At 42.5% G+C, this 20,238-nt stretch overlaps 1 protein-coding gene across 1 annotated transcript; it reads left to right on the plus strand.

Annotated features, from left to right (window-relative positions):
* Positions 1–474: 474 nt before the first annotated feature.
* Positions 475–12,821, plus strand: LOC143317614 (uncharacterized). The gene is made up of 14 exons (XM_076725705.1): positions 475–569; positions 910–940; positions 1,916–2,040; positions 2,148–2,297; positions 2,990–3,136; positions 4,299–4,377; positions 4,536–4,752; positions 4,905–6,744; positions 6,830–7,003; positions 8,560–8,733; positions 9,110–9,283; positions 9,714–9,887; positions 10,889–10,935; positions 11,104–12,821. The coding sequence occupies exons 3-14, from the start codon at positions 1,952–1,954 to the stop codon at positions 11,646–11,648; spliced, it is 3,810 nt and encodes a 1,269-aa protein (XP_076581820.1). The 5' UTR covers positions 475–569; positions 910–940; positions 1,916–1,951; the 3' UTR covers positions 11,649–12,821.
* Positions 12,822–20,238: the final 7,417 nt, after the last annotated feature.

A 20,238-nucleotide genomic window follows, 5' to 3' on the forward strand; every position in this document is an offset into this window, starting at 1 on the left:
TTGATGACGTCACCATCGCGGCTCGTCTGCCGGTTATCTCCGAAAACTTTGGAGCAAATTTTAAACTACGCGCTATCGTGATGAATCGACCACAGATTTTAAGTTTTAACATCCACTTTCTCACATAAAATAATCTTAAAACCACATTCCGTACTACCAAAACAGTAGTATTTCGAAACTTGTAACTTTACAGTTGTGAGTCCTCTCCTCCGCGATCGTTGCTACGAAATGCATTCTGGGATACGTGGCTGCCCCAAGTCCACACAAGTCACCACCCGATGCATCCTCGATAAAATGGGAGGGGCAAGAACACATCCGGGTATTTGACTGTACTTTGCGAGATGCGGACTTTTTAATTGGAACAGTACTTGGGCTCAGACTGATGACGTTTCTCAAGTACACAAGAACACAAGTACAGAGAAGAACGCATATTGAGAAAGGCCTGCGGACTTTTTAATTGGAACAGTACTTGGGCTCAGACTGATGACGTTTCACAAGTACACAAGAACACAAGTACAGAGAAGAACGCATATTGAGAAAGGCCTGTCTTCGGACAGGCTAAGATGGCGGTATGTGTGAGTATATGACGAGGAAGGTGGAGGAAGCCTTGAATGTTGATGTGGTTCCTGTGTTTGTGAGAATGGTGAAGTCCAGACTGCTGAGTTCAGCTTTTACAGAGCTGCTCAGGACCTGGACAGTTTCCAGGTGGTGTGGGGTTATGGGGGGACAGAGGGACAAATCATCACGAATAAAGACTTTATCCAGAGAACAAAAAGATTAATAAACTTAATAAATCTCTCTCTCCCTCCCTCTCCCTCTCTCTCTCTCTCTCTCTCTCTCTCTCTCTCTCTCCTGCTGCTGCTTCCTGTCTGAACTTTACTTTCACTTCCTGCCTTCGGTGTGTCGCAGTTTGTTTTCTCCTCTGAAGCTCCAGCTGAAGGTAAAGTAACTCGTTTCAGGTGTTTTTTAGTCAAGCTGTCGTTAGCTTAGCTTCAGCACAAACGGCATTGATCTGCAGCTCCGTCCATCGTTTCTCCAAACTCTGAGTTTAATTGTGAACTCTGGACGAAGGAGCTGAAAGCAGCTCCATTAAAAACATCGGCCATGTTGTGTGGATGTTTGTGAGTGTAAACGCTGGAATAAGAGCAGAAGCAGAGCGAGTTGATCCTCAATAGTTGATGTGGAGACAGCAGGAAGGAGCATTCAGAGGGCTGTGAGGAGCTGAAACCTTTTATTTCTCAATTCAGTCTGTAACTGTGTCACTAAATGAGCTGTCAGAGCTCTGAACTCTCCTCCAACAGCAACGAGTGTCACTTCTTTTTCTCACTTTGTGCTTCAATGTGATCAAGAATCAAATCAAAGATTCCTCTTTTCATATGACCTGAGAGGACTTGATTGAGACAGGCTTTTATTTTGAAAGGATCTCTCAGTGGGGGAAAGTAACTAGTTTACTCAAGTACTGTTATTAAGTACAGTCTGGAAGTACTTGTACTGTACTTGAATATTTCTGCTATTTTATATTTCTCCTGTGTAAATATTTGACTTTCTCCTTCACTTATCGATGATCGAGGATCATTCAGGCATAAAGAAACTTTCAGTCAAGTTGAATTTACTGAATATTCCACAAACTGAAGCTTCCTGTCAGATTCAGTCAGTGTGTGTCAGTGGATGTCAACGGTCGTCCAGGCATCAAGTGTGTGTTCACTTCACTGCAGCTTCATGGCGCCATCTAGTGGACTGATAGAAGTACAGCAGCTCGGCCTCACAGTGCTGTCTGACTGCATTCAGCTGACACTGATATGAAAGACGAGATAACAGCCAATCAGAGGAGGAGCAGCTGATATTTGGACAGGAGAAACCATGAAAGGATGATTTCAGCTGATGTGCACATGAATGATTTGTGTTTCCTCTCCAGATCAAAGTGTGTGTGAGCTGACGTGAGTTCAGCAGCATGAATCGGTGTGAGGACAGAGAGGAGGGAGTCCGTCCCTCTAAAACCAGTCTGTGTGGGGACGATGACGGCCAGACCGAAGCTCAGAGGTGAGACCAGGATCTCTGACTGTCCAGGACTCGTCTCCATGTCAGAGCACTCGAATCTCTCCACCATCATTATTCACACTCAAAGCTCTGTGTGTGTTGTGTTGAAGGCCAGAGCAGCAGGACCCACCAGACTCTGCTGGACCTGGACCTGGACCTGGACCTGGAGCTGGACCTGGACCCAGCTGTGTGTCCTTCAGGAGTGACCAGTCAATGGATGCCTTCTTTCATTTTAAACAGCAACATGTCTCTGACAGACAGTAAGTTGTTCTCAGTATTAAACTCGTGTTGGACAATTTGACCTGAAATGTCCATATGTCCTCCTCATGTTGTCCTCTGCTGATGTTTGTCTTCATTAAATCCAGTCTGACCAGTTGTCCTTCTAATGTTCATGTTGTCCTAGAATGATGATGAAGGTTAGAGCTAGATTGGTGTTAAAGGACATTTGTCCAGTCTGTCCCTAAACAGCACTGACATGTCCACATGTGGACACTGAAAGCTGAGGATAATATGAGGCTTCAGCACAAATCCAGTGGGGACCTTCCAAAGTCTCTTTACCATCAAACCTCCTCTTTGAATGTTGGACTAAAATGCTTCACTGACCATCGTCTCTAAATAACAGTCAGGATATTTGTGCTGAGTCTCGTGATGCAAACGTTAGAAAACAGACCAACAGAGTCGGTGCTGATGGACTCCACAGTTTAGTTTGTTGTCTGTCAATCACAGTAAAATCTGCTCAGAAATCAGTCCGTTGAGTCCTGCTTTGGTCCAAGATTTGATGGACAAATGAAGGAATGATCCACAGACTGAAATCATTCAGCTTCATGTTTGATTGAACTTTGGTGTGTTGATCCTTTTCTTGTTGATAGCTGCTAGTTTCTCCAGCAGCTTCTGAGTCTGAAGAAGAAAAAGTGAATTTCCATCCCTGGTGGTCTTCCTCTGTGTCTGACAGGATCTATGGGAGATCAGCCTCGGATGGACCTGGACCTGAACCTGAATCTGGACCTGGACCTGAACCCAGCTGTGTGTCCTTGAAGAGTGAACGGTCGATGGGTCGCCTCATTAATTTTAAAGGAGATCGACCGTCTGCTGCAAAGAGGTAAACTGTTAATAACATTAAAATATTACAGATTCTCGTTTGAACTGATATTTATCCAGAGTTTTTTAAACCTGTTTATTTTCATCATCGTTCTTCTTTTCATTCGTTTATATCCTCACATGTAGAAGCTGCCCAGTATAACCAGTCTTCAACTCTTGACTTCAGTTGAACATTTCCTCCACACACACCTTCTGACTGATGACTGCATGAGTATAAAACAGTGACCTGATTGAGGCTAACAGATGCTAACGAAGGCTAACCCTGATTCCACTGAGTTCCTCCATCAAATCAACATGTTGTGGTTTTCAGTCATGTGACAACACAAACACAAACATGTCAGTGATAACAGCTGGACTGAGATCAGCTGCTGTCAAACACAGAATGAAGCAACACAGAGAGTCTGAGGAAACACACAGTCTGTTTGTGATTGATGCTGCTGATGGATTCACAAAGTCAAGAACGACACTGACGGCGGCATCATGGCGCCTCACATCAGGCTGGAGTTGTGCCTCTGTGAAGACGTCTGATGCAGAGAAGGGTGTTATGGGTAAGTAAAGGCTGCAGGAGCTCAGAGAGGAGACAAAGCTCAAATATGTGTTGTGTGTCCAACAAGTGGACAAGAACAAATACATGTTGTCCAAGAAAAAAAGAAAGAGCCAGAACAACTTCTATGAGCAACAGCTGCACCTGTTTCCTTCATGTAGTCCAGAGAAGAACGTTCCAGCTTTCATTTGAAACACAGCTGGATGTGAAATCACCCTCAGCTTTGCTTTGATCCAGTATTCTCTGATTCTCTCTTTGCTTTTCTCATGTTTCACTAACTTTATTGTGACTCACTGCCAATTTGTGTTGGACAGGTAGCATCCAGTTAGCTTGTGTGAGCTGTGTGATGCTGTCCACAGTATTATAGGGGTCAATGAGAACTGGAGGGACTCAACCAGACAAGCTGGTGAACCAACACAGTAAAGTGAAAGCTACACAGAAATGCAGACTGGACTGTTGATTCACGGTGGGATCAGCAGTACGAGCAACACTTTCATGTCAGTGGAAACCATCTGATTCAATGTTGGAATCAACACTTTAGATCAAAGGACCTTCAGCTGGTGTTTGTCTCTGTGTGGACGGACATGATGTGAGCTAATTCTTCATGATTCCTCCACAGAGTCCACCAGGAGAGCTCAGAGGTTCCCAGTGCTCAGTCTGCCCAGCAGCATCAAACTTACCTGGACTCCATGTTTATGGTCTGTACATGTACAACAGCTGCTTTCACAACTGTTCTGTTCACAATAATCTCCACGCTGCACTTTTTAGACCAGTGGACCGTCAGTCTGTCCAACATGGATCTGATGTTTGCTTCCATGATTTCAGTTTGTGTCATTCATTTAATCTTCTGTTCCAGCTGCTGGAGGAGAACATTGTCTCTTTTGTGAGGAACGAGCTGAAGAAGATCAAGACGGTTCTGAGTCCAGATGACCCAGAATGCTTAGAGAGTCAGGGGGAGGATGAGGATGATGATGCAGAGGAGAGGAGGAGCAGCAGAGAGGCATTTCTGAAGATCACACAGCACTTCCTGAGGAGAATGAAGGAGGAGGAGCTGGCTGAGCGTCTGCAGAGCAGTAAGAGGATTTCTCTAAAGGTTTAACTGCTGGATCAGTGGAACATTCACTGATGTCTCAACAGATGGACCAAAATATGTTCAGACAAGGACATTAAAATCTCATCTGAACTTTATCAATCACATTGATTTATTTGTTGTGTCTTCATTCAGAACTTTTTGCTCCAGTTTGTCGGCGTAAACTTAAATCTAACCTGAAGGAGAAGTTCCAGTGTGTGTTTGAGGGGATCGCTAAAGCAGGAAAGCGGACCCTTCTGAATCAGATCTACACAGAGCTCTTCATCACAGAGGGAGGGACTGGACAGGTCAATGATGAACATGAGGTCAGACAGATTGAAACAGCATCCAGGAAACCACACGGACCAGAAACCACAATCAGACAAGAAGACATCTTTAAACCCTCACCTGGACGAGATGAACCAATCAGAACAGTGATGACAAAGGGAGTGGCTGGCATTGGGAAGACGGTCTTAACACAGAATTTGACTCTGGACTGGGCTGAAGACAAAACCCACCAGGACATACAGTTCATGTTTCCGTTCACTTTCAGAGAGCTGAATGTACTGAGAGAGAAAAAGTTCAGCTTGGTGGAACTTGTTCATCATTTCTTTCCTGAAACCAAAGAAGCAGGAATCTGCAGGTTTGAAGAGTTCAGGGTTTTGTTCATCTTTGACGGTCTGGATGAGTGTCGACTTCCTCTGGACTTCCACAACAATGAGATCCTGACTGATGTCACAGAGTCCACCTCAGTGGATGTGCTGCTGACAAACCTCATCAGGAGGAACCTGCTTCCCTCTGCTCGCCTCTGGATAACCACACGACCTGCAGCAGCCAATCAGATCCCTCCTGAGTGTGTTGACATGGTGACAGAGGTCAGAGGGTTCACTGATGAACAGAAGGAGGAGTACTTCAGGAAGAGGTTCAGAGACAAGGAGCAGGCCAACAGAATCATCTCCCACATCAAGACATCACGAAGCCTCCACATCATGTGCCACATCCCGATCTTCTGCTGGATCACTGCTACAGTTCTGGAGGATGTGATGAAGACCAGAGAGGAAGGAGATATGCCCAAGAACCTGACTGAGATGTACATCCACTTCCTGGTGGTTCAGTCCAAAGTGAAGAACGTGAAGTATGATGGAGGAGCTGAGTCAGATTCTCAGTGGAGTCCAAGGAGCAAGGAGATGATTGAGTCTCTGGGAAAACTGGCTTTTGAGCAGCTGCAGAAAGGAAACCTGATCTTCTACGAATCAGACCTGACAGAGTGTGGCATCGATATCAGAGCAGCCTCAGTGTACTCAGGAGTGTTCACACAGATCTTCAAAGAGGAGAGAGGACTGTACCAGGACAAGGTGTTCTGCTTCGTCCATTTGAGTGTTCAGGAGTTTCTGGCTGCTCTTCATGTCCATCTGAAATTCAGCAGCTCTGGAGTCAATCTGCTGTCAGATGAACAAACAACCTACCACCATGAACGTGCAGGGTCTAAACTTGTTGTCCAGTTGACACAATTCTTCAGAGACAGAGAACATGAACTAACACATCTCCACCAGAGTGCAGTGGACAAGGCCTTACAGAGTCCAAATGGACACCTGGACTTGTTCCTCCGATTCCTCCTGGGTCTTTCCATGCAGACCAATCAGACTCTCCTACGAGGCCTGCTGACACAGACAGGAAGTGGCTCAAAAACCAGTCAGGTAACAGTCAAGTACATCAAGAAGAAGATTGAAGAGACACCTTCTGCAGAGAAAAGCATCAATCTGTTCCACTGTCTGAATGAACTGAATGATCGTTCTCTGGTGGATCAGATCCAACAGTCCTTGAGTTCAGGAAGTCTCTCCACAGATGAACTGTCTCCTGCTCAGTGGTCAGCTCTGGTCTTCATCTTACTGTCATCAGAAAAAGATCTGGACGTGTTTGACCTGAAGAAATTCTCTGCTTCAGATGAAGCGCTTCTGAAGCTGCTGCCAGTGGTCAAAGCCTCCAAGAAAGCTCTGTAAGTACAGAGATAGTGAAGTTTATTCATCAATAAATACTCTGATATCTAACTTACTGTTTGCTTCCTTCCTGTGTCTCATCAGACTGAGTGGCTGTAACCTCTCAGGGAGAAGCTGTGAAGTTCTGTCCTCAGTCCTCAGATCCCAGTCCTCCAGTCTGAGAGAGCTGGACCTGAGTAACAACAACCTGCAGGATTCAGGAGTGAAGCTGCTGTCTGCTGGACTGGAGAGTCCACACTGTGCACTGGAAACTCTCAGGTCAGATCAAGTTCCTGTTTGTATTGACAAGCATAGAGACTGTATCACATGTAGCTCTGGAGGATGAACTACGATGTAAGTTTGACAAAACAGCTTTCGTTGTTCACTGAGGTTTCCTTCATCAACCTCTGTGCAGATTCCAAAAGAAGAGATGTTTGGTTCATCGACACTGTTCCTGCAAATAAGACAAGAGAGACATGCTGACAGAAAGCTACGAGCCGATGATAAATGCCAATAGACTCATCAGTTGTTCTATTAGCTGCAGTACCAGCAGTGTCAAATGAAACTGACAGTAAATCAGGACCAAACATAAAACCAGAATCCAAAGTGGTCTCTAGATTCTGTACCTTCATCATTCTTTTAGTGTGTTGAAGATCTGCTGAGTCAGATTTAAAGTGTTAATATGACCTGAAGCAAACAGAGACAAAATGATTGATTACCAGCTAAATGCAAGAAGGTTCCTGTGTCTGAAAACAACATGAAGCATCAGGTTTGTTCTGCTGTGGTCACACAGCTTTGAACGTCTGGATCAGCAGGTCTGCAGACAGAATGTATTCCCTCAGCTGAGAGTCTGGATCCTCATAGAGAAAACCATCAGGAGAAGAATTAAAGTTCAGTCTGAAACTGTGAACAGAACCTCATCTGGAGCAGGTCAGGTGTGGGCAGGGTTTGTTTTGACCAGAGAGAGAGGACTCATCAGGGAAGATGGCGACTGCAGGGTCCATCCAATGGCTGGACAGGCTGCTGTTGGCAGGTGCTGGTCCAGTCTCAGAGCTGGGTCTGGGTCCAGCTCGCCAGAGAATGAAGCAAAGTGGTGCTTGATGTGTGTGGCCATCAGGAGGGATTGTGACAGCCTCAACCACAGACACAACCAGAGCTCCACAGAACACAGCCTCTATGGCTGACTCAAACTGTTCCTCTGAATATATCACACAACTCTGAGCTTTCAGTCAGTGGAACAGCAGCACAGCTGTGTTCTCACAGACATGAGGACAATGAATGGACGCCTGTGTGGACTGAGAGACGCTCAGTGAATTGTTTCCTACCAGCTCAGTGAACTTGTAGCCGAAACTTCAGTGTCACTCACAAAGATAGGAAATTTGTGTTTCATTCTCTCAGACTCTGAAACTTCACTGCTGAAAATATGTGAAGTATATTCAGATTATCTGTTTGCACAAAACCTTTTCAAACATGGAAAATATTTCTACAGCTAAACTTTCATTTGTGAGATTTTTTAAATCAAACTCACACATTCAGATTCGTGCATACTATTTTTTCACATGCACACAAAAGACGATGTTCAACTGAAGGCTGTGAAATTATTTCTGAACATCATTTCACAAAAACTCAAAATATCAATGAGCCTAATTTTCTCCCAGATTCAATTTTTTTATATCATGTGATGTTGGTTTCTGGATGTCTGTTTGTTCCTGATTCAGTGATGATTTATTGTCACATCTACAACATGTTTATGATGGAACAGCAAAGAATTGAACACACACTGAGAAGAGACTCAACATTTTAAAATAAATGTTCTTTATCTGCTTCTTCTTCAGACTGAGTGTCTGTAACCTCTCAGAGAGAAGCTGTGAAGTTCTGTCCTCAGTCCTCAGATCCCAGTCCTCCAGTCTGAGAGAGCTGGACCTCAGTAACAACGACCTGTGGGATTCAGGAGTGAAGCTGCTGTCTGCTGGACTGGAGAGTCCACACTGTGCACTGGAAACTCTCAGGTCAGATCAAGTTCCTGTTTGTATTGACAAGCATAGAGACTGTATCATGTGTAGCTCTGGAGGATGAACTCCAATGTAAGTTTGACAAAACAGCTTTCTTTGTTCACTGAGGTTTCCTTCATCAGCCTCTGTGCAGATTCCAAAAGAAGAGATGTTTGGTTCATCAGATTCAATTTTTTTATATCATGTGATGTTGGTTTCTGGATGTCTGTTTGTTCCTGATTCAGTGATGATTTATTGTCCCATCTACAACATGTTTATGATGGAACAGCAAAGATTTGCACACATGCTGAGAAGACACTCAACATTTGAAAATAATAAATTAAATAAAAATAATAAATTTAAAATAAATGTTCTTTTTCTTCTTCTTCTTCAGACTGAGTGTCTGTAACCTCTCAGAGAGAAGCTGTGAAGTTCTGTCCTCAGTCCTCAGATCCCAGTCCTCCAGTCTGAGAGAGCTGGACCTGAGTGACAACAACCTGCAGGATTCAGGAGTGAAGTTGCTGTCTGCTGGACTGGAGAGTCCACACTGTGCACTGGAAACTCTCAGGTCAGATCAAGTTACTGCTTGTTGTGAAAACGTTGACGTCCACAGAAGTCCACACATTTGACACATAGATATATTGATTTGCAGATTTTTTTTCTCTCAATGTTCTTTCATTAATGAAGTCTGGCTGAGATGGAAATCCTGATTTCTGTGTTGTTGTCATGTGACTTTGATTAGTGGACGTCACTTTATTCCTGATTCAGTCATGATTAATTACCACAAAGGTGTCGCTGAGGACCTTCAGGAAGTGAAGTGTCGAGTGTGAAGTCGTTGACCTCAAACACAGAAACCGTTGAGAATTATAATGTGTTGTAAATCCTCCCACGTGATGCTGCTCAGCCTATCAGATCTCTATGTTTTGAGAGCAATGATTTGACGGACACAGCAGGACCCTCAGATGATCTTCCATGTGTGTTGTTCTGTGTGTTTTCAGGCTGTCAGGCTGTCTGATCACAGAGGAAGGCTGTGCTTCTCTGGCCTCAGCTCTGAGATCCAACCCCTCCCATCTGAGAGAGCTGGACCTGAGCTACAATCATCCAGGAGACTCAGGAGTGAAGCTGCTGTCTGCTGGACTGGAGGATCCTCACTGCAGACTGGACACTCTCAGGTATGAAGAGGCTGCTGCAGCCACAGTCAGTCAGTGTGAAAGAGGAGGAAGAGCTGGAAACATGTTGTCTGTCTTTTTGGTTGATGGTGGATGTGAGTGAGACATGAACAATCACACATGTAGGAAACCTTTGTCCTTTGATCATAACATAAACACTGGTTGAACATGAAAAGGACATATTTGTGTTGGAGGTCTCAAGGAGAACATCTCCAGGAACAAACATGATAATGACCTGTTGGTCATAATTGATGCAGTTTGGACAGATCTCAGCATGGAAAAAGAACTGTCTGTCAGTTTTTACAAATGTCCTTTTTGTCCTCAAAAGACATAAAAACAAGCTTCCAATAAGTCCAAAGCAGTTCTTTTTAGTTCAAACTGCTGGAACCTGACAACCACAGGACAGAGCAGGACTTTTGAGATGCTTCATTCAAGTGTTTTTCTCAAAATGTTGGACTGTTCCTTCATCAGTGGAGAACAATTGGACTGAACATGGTCTTCACAGCAAACATGGCTTTTAAATATTTCCATGTACAGACATCAAGTGGCTCTTCTTGTTCTGGTGAACTTCAGAAAGTTTGACATGAAAAGGATTCCACACAACAGAGTCATGATGACTTGTCTCAGATATTGAATTTATTGACAGTATTCACACCCAATCTAATCAATGATTAAAGCTCTGTTGGTTTGTTGAGTGAAGATAAAGTCAGACTGATTATTGATCATCACAGGTGGGAGAGCGAGAGAGCGATCAATGAGTGAAGCAGCTTAGAATAGAAGTCAGCAACAGATTGAAATGAGGAAATGAGCTGATGAAGGCAGATTTAATGATGAGAGAGAATCAGTGTCGCTGTCAGTGTCTGAGCAGAGCTGAAGAGGTTTAGGGGCAGCAGGGAGAAGCAGGCCGGATCAACATGTTGTGTTTATGTGTATGAGAGTGATGTAACGTCCATGTTTGCATGCTGAAAGAGGAGGTGCTGCTCTGACCCCCCTCCTCCTTTCAGGGTGGAGCCTGCTGGAGTCCGATGGTTGAGACCAGGTCTGAGGAAGTGTAAGTGTGTCTTTAATTTGACTGATGAAAACAAAGCAGAACACATTCAGCCATCTTCAAACTGTGAGATCACTCATTCACATCTCTGATGTCATCATCAAACTGTCCATCAATCAGCAGATGATGGATCAATAACTGCAGCTGTTTTCTTCTTCTTCTCTCCATCAGATTCCTGTGAACTCAAACTGGACACAAACACAGTGAACAGAAACATCAAACTGTCTGACAACAACAGGACGATGACGTATGTGAAGGAGGATCAGTCATATCCTGATCATCCAGACAGGTTTGACTGGTGTCCTCAGCTGCTGTGTGGAACTGGTCTGACTGGTCGCTGTTACTGGGAGTTCGAGAATAGAGGAAGAGTTGATGTATCAGTGAGTTACAGAAGAATCAGAAGGAAAGGAAACAGTGATGAGTGTGTGTTTGGAGAGAATGATCAGTCCTGGAGTCTATTCTGCTCTGATGGTCGTTACTCTGTCCGTCACAAGAAGAGAACACTGTCCATCTCCTCCTCCTCCTCCTCCTCCTCTGTCTCTCACAGAGTAGGAGTGTATGTGGACTGTCCTGCTGGCACTCTGTCCTTCTACAGAGTCTCCTCTGACTCACTGATCCACCTCCACACCTTCAACACCACATTCACTGAACCTCTTTATCCTGGCTTTGGGTTCTGGTTCTGGTCTGGTTCCTCAGTGTCTCTGTGTCCTCTGTAGGAGGGAGAGTCTCCTCCTGTTAGAGAAACACTGCTGAACAGATCAGTTGAGTCTGTGCAGGATCTCAGTCACATCAGTCTTTCAGGTAATTGGAATAAATTGATCAATGAACTTTGTTGAAAATGATTGAAAAGATTCCTCATTTACTTTGTGAACTTCTTCCACTTCCAGTCCTTTAAAGATGGAAGCTGTGATCATTAAACTGTGGAAACACTGTTGACTTGAACCTTCAGCTGTGATTTCAATTCTGGATCTTGTTCCAATCAAAGCTGAATGTTGCTGTGAGTGTTTGTTGTGTCTCTCAGATCAGGACTAGAGGTCAACTGCTGACCGGACTCAACTGAAAGATACGAGAAACGCCAAAAGTAAGCCAAAAAATAAATAAATAAATAGACAATAACATTACACAGCAAAAAATACACATGCACACACGTAATATAAATGCGCACATAAACGGTAAGTAGTTTTTCCCTCTCCATCCTATAAATATTCTCTACAGTCTCCAGCCATTTATTTACTTTGGGGGCTTCCAACTTTTTCCAGATTCTTGTTATTTGTTTGAGTGCTGTAATTCTCAGAATCCAAAATAAATATTCTTCATCCTTTCGAAGGCCATTAAAACCTATTCCCAACCATAAAGTGTGTTTCTTAAATTGGCCCAATTTCCCAAACATCTGTTCTATTATGTGTATGACTTCTGACCAATACATTTCTATTTTTTTACATGTAAAGAATATGTGAGTGTGGTCCGCTTTGTCTTCCCCGCATTCCCTCCAGCAGCTAGAATTATTCTGTGTATATTTGCTGAACATCACTGGTGTTCTAAAATACTGTATATTTATCTTCCAAGCATATTCTTGGCAGAAGGCGATTTTATGTTTGAGAAATGATCTTTAAGACTCTGATTTCACTCGTCATCTGATACAGATGTTTTTATCCTTAATGTTATTTCTGTCTTCGGTTCTGTAATCCTGAAATATTTGATACATTTGTCCAGTTATATTTTTCAAATTATGCTTTTGATTGGCCTTTATCATATGTCTCAGAATGGGATGGAGATCTCCAAGAGATGTAATTTGGACTTTTTCCTTCAAATAGTTTCTCACTTGCAAATATCTGTAAAAGTGATTCTTGTTTAAACCATATCTATTTACTGTATTTTCAAAAGAATCCGTTGCTTCTTCCTTGTACATTTGATAGAATCTTGTGAGGCCCTTACTCTCCCATTTTTTAAAAACATCATCAATACTATTTGGAATAAAATCTGGATCCCAGGCTATCTCTCTTAAACAAGTGATTTCCTGTTCCTTAACTTTGGTTCTTTTACATATTCTTCTCCAGATTTTAAATGTGTTATGTACGGAATTACTTTGTGTTTTAATCTTTTTTTTCCGAAACTGAGAAAATCCAAGTACTGAGTGATTCAGCCAAATTAAACTCAATGAGTTTCCATTTGGGACTCATCTCATTATTCATCCATATTAAAGTTGGTTTCACCTGTGCTGAGTAATAGTAATTAATTACATTTGGTAATGCAAGTCCCCCTCTTTCTTTTCTTTCTTTCTTTTTTTTTTTTTTTGTTGCAAAATTTTAAGTTTCACTTTTGGCTTCTTTTCATCCCATAAAAATTTTCTAAGCAGCCCATCCCAAACATTAAAACTTGTGGGTGGTATGTATGTAGGCAGATTCTGAAATAGAAACAAAAAGCATGGCAAAACATTCATTTTAATGATATTTATCTTTTCAGATAATGTGAGAGGTAAGATTTTCCACCTATTCAGATCTTGCTTTACTAAATTCTCCAGATTCTCAAAATTACAATGATATATTAGGTCTAAATTATTGGGTATGATAACGCCTAGATATCTCACTTTATTCTGGTCCCATTTAAAGTCAAACTGTTTTTTTTTGTTTTTTAAAGTTTCTCTCCAAATGGGTACCAATTTCCATAGCTTCAGTTTTATTTAAATTTAACTTATAACCAGACAGTATTCCATAGTTTCCAACTTCATCCAGTAACGCAGGCAATGAATTATGTATATCTGTGAGGTACACCATAATATCATCCGCGTACATTGCTAATTTCTGTTCATCTTCCTTAATTTTGAGACCCTTTGTCTTCTCACTTGCCCGAATCCTCTCCGCTAATGGTTCTGTGTATAAAGCAAATAGTTGTGGGGATAATGGGTCTCCCTGTCTTGTTCCTCTTTTTAAATTAAAAGTCTTAGAAAGGATCCCATTCACTCTCACTCTTGCTTTTGGTTCTTTATACATATTCTTCATCGAATCAATAAAAGTTTGGTGGAAGCCAAACGTCTGGCACACTCCAAATAAAAAGGGCCATGACACCCGATCAAAGGCCTTTTCAGCGTCTAGCGTCAATGTTAGCATTTGTTGTTTTGTTTTTATTGTATAGTCAATTACATTAAGAGTACGCCGAACATTGTCACTTAAAAGACGGTCTTTGACAAATCCTGTTTGGTCTAAATTAATAATTTTAGGTAGTATGTATGAAAGTCGATTTGCTGTAATTGATGTGAAAAGCTTTTGATCTACATTTAGGAGGGACACGGGTCTATAAGATGAACAGTGTTTTAAATCTTTTCCTTCTTTAGGTATTACAGTAATAATTGCTGAATTCCATGAGACTGGCCAGTTTCCTGTTTGTAGGATTTCATTAAAAACTCTGCATAGAATGGGAGAAAATAAGTACCTGAATTCCTGATAGAATTCACAAGTGAAAGCGTCACTCCCAGGACTTTTTCCACTGTTGCTTTTCTGAATTACCATTAGAATTTCTGTTTCTCCTATTGACTGTCCTAAACCATCATTCAGTTTATCCGTCACTGTTGGGAGGTTTAAGAGTTCCAAGTACTTTTTCATTTCCTGCTTGTCTACTTCTGCTTCTTCTGGGGTATAGAGGTTTTGATAGTAATCCCTAAAACATGAAGCTATTTCCAACTTGCCCCTCTTACTTATGAAGTTTTTATCTATAATGGTGGTTACTGCAGTTTTTTCTCTCTGTTTCTTTAATTTAGTTGCTAATATCTTCAGTGCTTTTGGACTGTTATCATAGTATGTTTGTCTACAGAGCATGAGTTTCTTTTCAATTTCTTGTATTTCTATTGTTTCCAAAGCTTTTTTTTTTTTTGCTACAATTAATTGTGTTTGTATATCTTTCTTCATCCATTTTTCATGCTCTTCTTGTAATTTCTTTATTTTCCAACGCCCTCTTTTCTTTTTTCTCTTTGCCTCTTTTTCCAGCAAGAATATGCTATTATTTCTCCTCTTAATGTTGCTTTAGCAGCTTCCCACAGTATTATAGATGTTACTCCCCCATTATCATTTATCTCCAAATAGGACTTCATACTATTTTTTATTTTTTCCTTAAAACGTTCATCCCCAAGTGAGGAGTTATTTAACCTCCACACCGTTTCTCCTCGTTCCCTCTTCAAATTTAATTCCATTAAAACTGGTGCATGGTCAGCTATAGTTATAGGTAATATTTTGCATTTTGTGACATTTGAAATTTCATCTTTGAACTTAAAAAAAATAATCTGATCTAGAATAAACCTTATGTGCAGCAGAGTAAAAGGTGAAGGCCTTTTCCTGTGGATGTAAACAACGCCAGCCGTCTAATAGCCCCAACTCTATTTGAGCTTTTCTCATTAAACTTGCTGCTTGTTGTGATTTATGTTTTTTTCTACTTTGAGTGTCAACCTTCTGGTTCATCACCAAGTTGAAATCTCCCCCCATTATAGTTATTCCCTTCGCTTCAGTCATTAGCAGATCTAGAATCCTTTTCAGGAGGTCAACTTCTTTTCCAGGTGGATCAGCATTATGTGTTGTTCTTCTATTTCCCCCATTACAAATACATACCTTCCTTCCTTATCTCTGATACATTTTTCTTTTTTAAACATGAGATTATCTTTAATGAGAACTGCTACTCCTCGATTAGCTGTTGTGTGGGAGGAGGAAAACGCCTGTGCTGAGGCGAATTTCTCCAGTTTTGCATGTTCCACCTTACTCAGGTGTGTTTCCTGTAGAAAAATAATTTCTCCTCCTTCTTTCTTATGTTTTTGAAGTATTCTCTTCCTTTTTATTGGATTATTTAGGCCGTTTGAGTTGAGAGATATACATTTAAGTTTCCCCATTCCATTGATTTGGAAAATATTTGTTCCCTTTATATATGTATAGAAAGCCTTTAAACATAAGAAGAAGTCTACAAAGAATACATTCTGTGTGCATAAAAAACACCTGTGACCCAAACATCAGCTTCAGTGTGTGGATCTCCCAGATTTGCATTTGGGTCTGTTTACTCCTGTCTCAAACATAACAGGAATGGGTTGATCATGATTGGTAAGTGTGGAGATGATCACTTTGTGGAGTGTGTCCCACCTGGGAAGGAAGAAGCAAGTGGTGAGTGGGGGACCACAGTCAGTGAAGGCTGAGTCTTTTCAGGATATCTCAGCTGTCAGTAAGAAGACCGACAAAGAAGGACAGAAGGAAGACAACACTTGTGTGACAGTGTGTTTGACTTTGGAAGATGAATTACCAGACAGAGAGTATCTGGACTCTGACCTGCAGGCTGAGACCGTATGAGAGAACTCAGATGTCTCTGCTGTCAGGAATGTGGACATGTTGCTGCTATGGGGAGGGCGAGGATGATGCAGAGCAACCAAAGTGCCTCCGCTGTGAGGGAAATCACCATGTGAAAATGTCCAAAAAGAAGTGATTAAGTAAAAGTGTATCAGATCAGAGAAGGGTTTCAACCATCCACTGAAGCTGCTGAGAGATTGGACACAAAAGATGAAATGGTGGCAGTTCAAAAGGAACTGAGAAGAAATGGAGCTGATCAAAATGTCTATGGTGTCAGAGCAGGAGTCACAGAACAAATTTAAACATGAGGACATGAGAGGATTTGGTTTACTGCAGGGCGTGGCCGCCAGGTCTGGTCCGGCCTCCTCCTCTTCTGAGCACACCTGACACCAATCACTCAATCAAGACCCACCTGCAGCTATCAGGACTCTTCAGATCTTCTAAGTACCTTTTGCTCATTGTTGTCTTGCCTCCTGTCTGCCTCCCTGACTCCTGTTCCCTGTGCTCAGCTGCCAACCTTGTGCTCCAGCCGACGCCCTGTCAGTCTGGACCGTGAGTCTCTGGAACTGGATTCCCTCTTGGCCTGTCCACTCTCTGCCTACTCGTCAGCTTCAGTGTGTGGATCTCCCAGATTTGCATTTGGGTCTGTTTACTGCTGTCTCAAACATAACAGGAATGGGTTGATCATGATTGGTAAGTTTGGAGATGATCACTTTGTGGAGTGTTTCCCACCTGGACCAGAGGGAAGGATGAAGTGAGTGGTGAGTGGCGGACCACAGTCAGTGAAGGCTGAGTCTTTTCAGGATATCTCAGCTGTCAGTAAGAAGACCGACAAAGAAGGACAGAAGGAAGACAACACTTGTGTGACAGTGTGTTTGACTTTGGAAGATGAATTAGCAGACAGAGTGGATCTGGACTCTGACCTGCAGGCTGAGACCGTATGAGAGAACTCAGATGTTCTGGATGTCCCTGCTGTCAGTAATGTGGACATGTTGCTGCTATGGGGAGGGCGAGGATGATGAAGAGCAACCAAAGTGCCTCCGCTGTGAGGGAAATCACCATGTGAAAATGTCCAAAAAGAAGTAATTAAGTAAAAGTGGATCAGATCAGAGAAGGGTTTCAACCATCCACTGAAGCTGCTGAGAGATTGGACACAAAAGATGAAATGGTGGCAGTTCAAAAGGAACTGAGAAGAAATGGAGCTGATCAAAATGTCTGAAAGGACAAGAAAGAATTTTTGGCATTTATTGTCATGGCTGTTGATGAAGCTGTTGAACGACAGGAAGTTAGAAAGAATTAAGGTGGTGCTGGACGCTGCAGGAGGTTCAGATGCTGCTGGACGCTGCAGGAAGTTCTTGAATGTTGTGGATAAATCTGGAGAAGATCTAGATGCTGCACTGAGGGAAGGATTCACACCAACTCAGACAACCTGGTCTGAGTTCTGGACTGAACAATGTCATGAGTGGATCACTGTGGGCAGACACTGGATATAGTTCTCACTGTGAAGCTGTTACAATCCGGCAGGTGGCGTTCATGAAACCCACATGGCTGCCAGCCACCATAAAAGTCAGAAGAAGAAGATCCAGAAACATACCGATGCAAAATGGTGGACTCTGTGGAAGAGGACCTGCTGCCTCTGTGGACATAAAGACTCATTCTAAGGTAACAAAAACACGCTGATTCTTATTTTGAGGTGATTAAACACTAATGAAAACAGAACTATGAAGATTATTTCCCATATCTGCCAACAGATCTTTCTGAATACTCCACACTGGACCTTTAACCCTGACTGCTCTTTAATTTTGGGCTCTGGGTGAAGTTAATACTTGTTGGCTGGTTTTCAGCTTCATGGTCCCAGTTTTTGTGATGTTTTGTTGGTTTGAAAAGAGAAACTTCAGACTGAGCTCAATGAAAGTTTGGACCTTTTTAACAAACAGCTGACGAGCAGAGGTTCTTCCAAACCATACCACATAATAACTCAGTAGGAGTGATCCGAGTGATGATCTGTGTGACGGCAGGTACAGATCACCAGTCCTGAGTTCTGGAGCTCAGAGACACTTCCTGACAGCGGTTAGGCCACAGCAGAGAAGCTGGCGTCCTTCCATCCTCACCGTCACCAGTGCTGACGTCTCAAGTGGGGGAGTGTGGATGTTGCGGTCATGACAGGCAGAGCTCCCACTTTCAAATGTGGTCTCCAAACCTCAAACCCAGTGAAACCACTAATGCTCCAGTAAATTCTCTTTTAAACCATTGCAACCACTTACCAACTCACAAAAGCTCTTGAAAAATCCGTCACACCTCAAAACATCTGTGTGAAAACACTTGGAAACTAGTAAAATCAAAGTGAATTCAACAAAATCCTGAGGTGAATCCTGGGTGGGCTCTCAGGTCAATCCAGCAACACCTGGAGTGAAACCTCATCCATATAAGGACCTGTGTTCCAAAGCCCTGGTCCACTCCTTTGATACGTCACAAAGTGGCTTTGATCTATCAGAGATGACATCAACATTCCACTGAGCTCATGGCTTGAGTGAGGTCATTCGTTTCCATGGCAATGTAGGGGAATCAGTTCATTCCCTCTAAGTTAATGTTGCATTTGTTAATAAAATACGGAGCACCAACCTTCCTCAGCTCAGAATTTTATTTATTATTTCTTGTAATGCTGATGTAATGATAACGAATGAACCAACAGTAGACCAGTCTGATGATCTGAAGCGTAAATTCTCGATAAGGGAGTGCTTATATCCAGCTCAAAAGGACACCGTCTGACCACGACTTGAATGAAAAGTCTTATTTATTAAAACACAATAATGTATATGAATAATGAATAATACAACAGAGGATATGGGTGACATGACGTAACACAAACAACTGCACTGAGAAACTTATGGCAAATAATGACAGAATGAGTTTGGCAATAGTGAGAAGTAGTTTTGAGGGAAAAATGGGGACACGAATGTAAGGTTAATTTCTTGAATGAATGGCTGAGAGGAATTAAGAAAATTGAGATGTTGTAACCTTACAGACTGAACTGGTTATTCAAACCCGCATGAGCATGCCTACTTTGACAGCGACGCTCCAGTGGATGTCTGTCGTTCGTTGCTCTGGTCTGCGCTGTGGTCCAGCGGACGAACCAAGCAAACCACGGTTGAGAGCCAATGTTGAACAGGGATGTTTCAGGAGCTGGAAGGCCTCTGGTGTCGGTTACAGATGAGGAACGGCTTCTGATAGTTATTTAAGCTGTTGAATCATGAAGTCCTTGACTGATTTTTGCGGGTCATCTGATGAATGTTCGGGAATACCAGTAAAAACCAGATTGCCCCTCATAAGTCCAGGCTAGTTTCTTTCATTGTTTTGTGTTCAGCGGTGAGAGATGTGAGTTGAGAGGTAAGTGTGCTGACGGAGTGTTGTAGCGATTTGTTTTCCTGTGTGAGCATGTCGATTTGGTCCTGACTGAATTTGAGGCTTTGGCGGAGTGCTAGAAATTCACGGTGTAGAACTTTGATGAGAGCGATTATGTTGTCGAGGGCGGAGAGATTGTGTTCGATGAGAATGCCGCTTACCTCTGTGCAGCATGGTGGTTTCGGGGATGGGGATGGTGGTGTACCTGCACTGGACAGTGAAGCCGGAGGGGATCTTTTCTTGTTGTTGCTTGGGGTGGAGGTGGATTTGCTGGTCACTGTTTTGTTGTCCATGTTTACTGTGCAGAGTCTGCTGAAGCAATCGTCAATGTTCTACGTAATCCAGGTCGCTTGGCGATACAGTCCAATGGAGGGTGGGAAAAAAAAAAAAATAGTGCAGATTAACTAGTGCTGCACTAGTTTGCACTGCTCAGCGTGCTCTCTCCTGCTCGCAGCAAGGAACTTCACTTATCCACTTGAGGGATTTTGTTTTTCACTTTTTTATACACACATGCTAGAAAATCAACAATAAAGAAATTAATAAGAACAAATTAAAGAAATTATTCACAGCTTTTAGTAAAATTATCAAA

Source organism: Chaetodon auriga, assembly GCF_051107435.1.
Source record: "Chaetodon auriga isolate fChaAug3 chromosome 23 unlocalized genomic scaffold, fChaAug3.hap1 SUPER_23_unloc_1, whole genome shotgun sequence".
Classification (NCBI taxonomy): Eukaryota; Metazoa; Chordata; class Actinopteri; order Chaetodontiformes; family Chaetodontidae; genus Chaetodon; species Chaetodon auriga.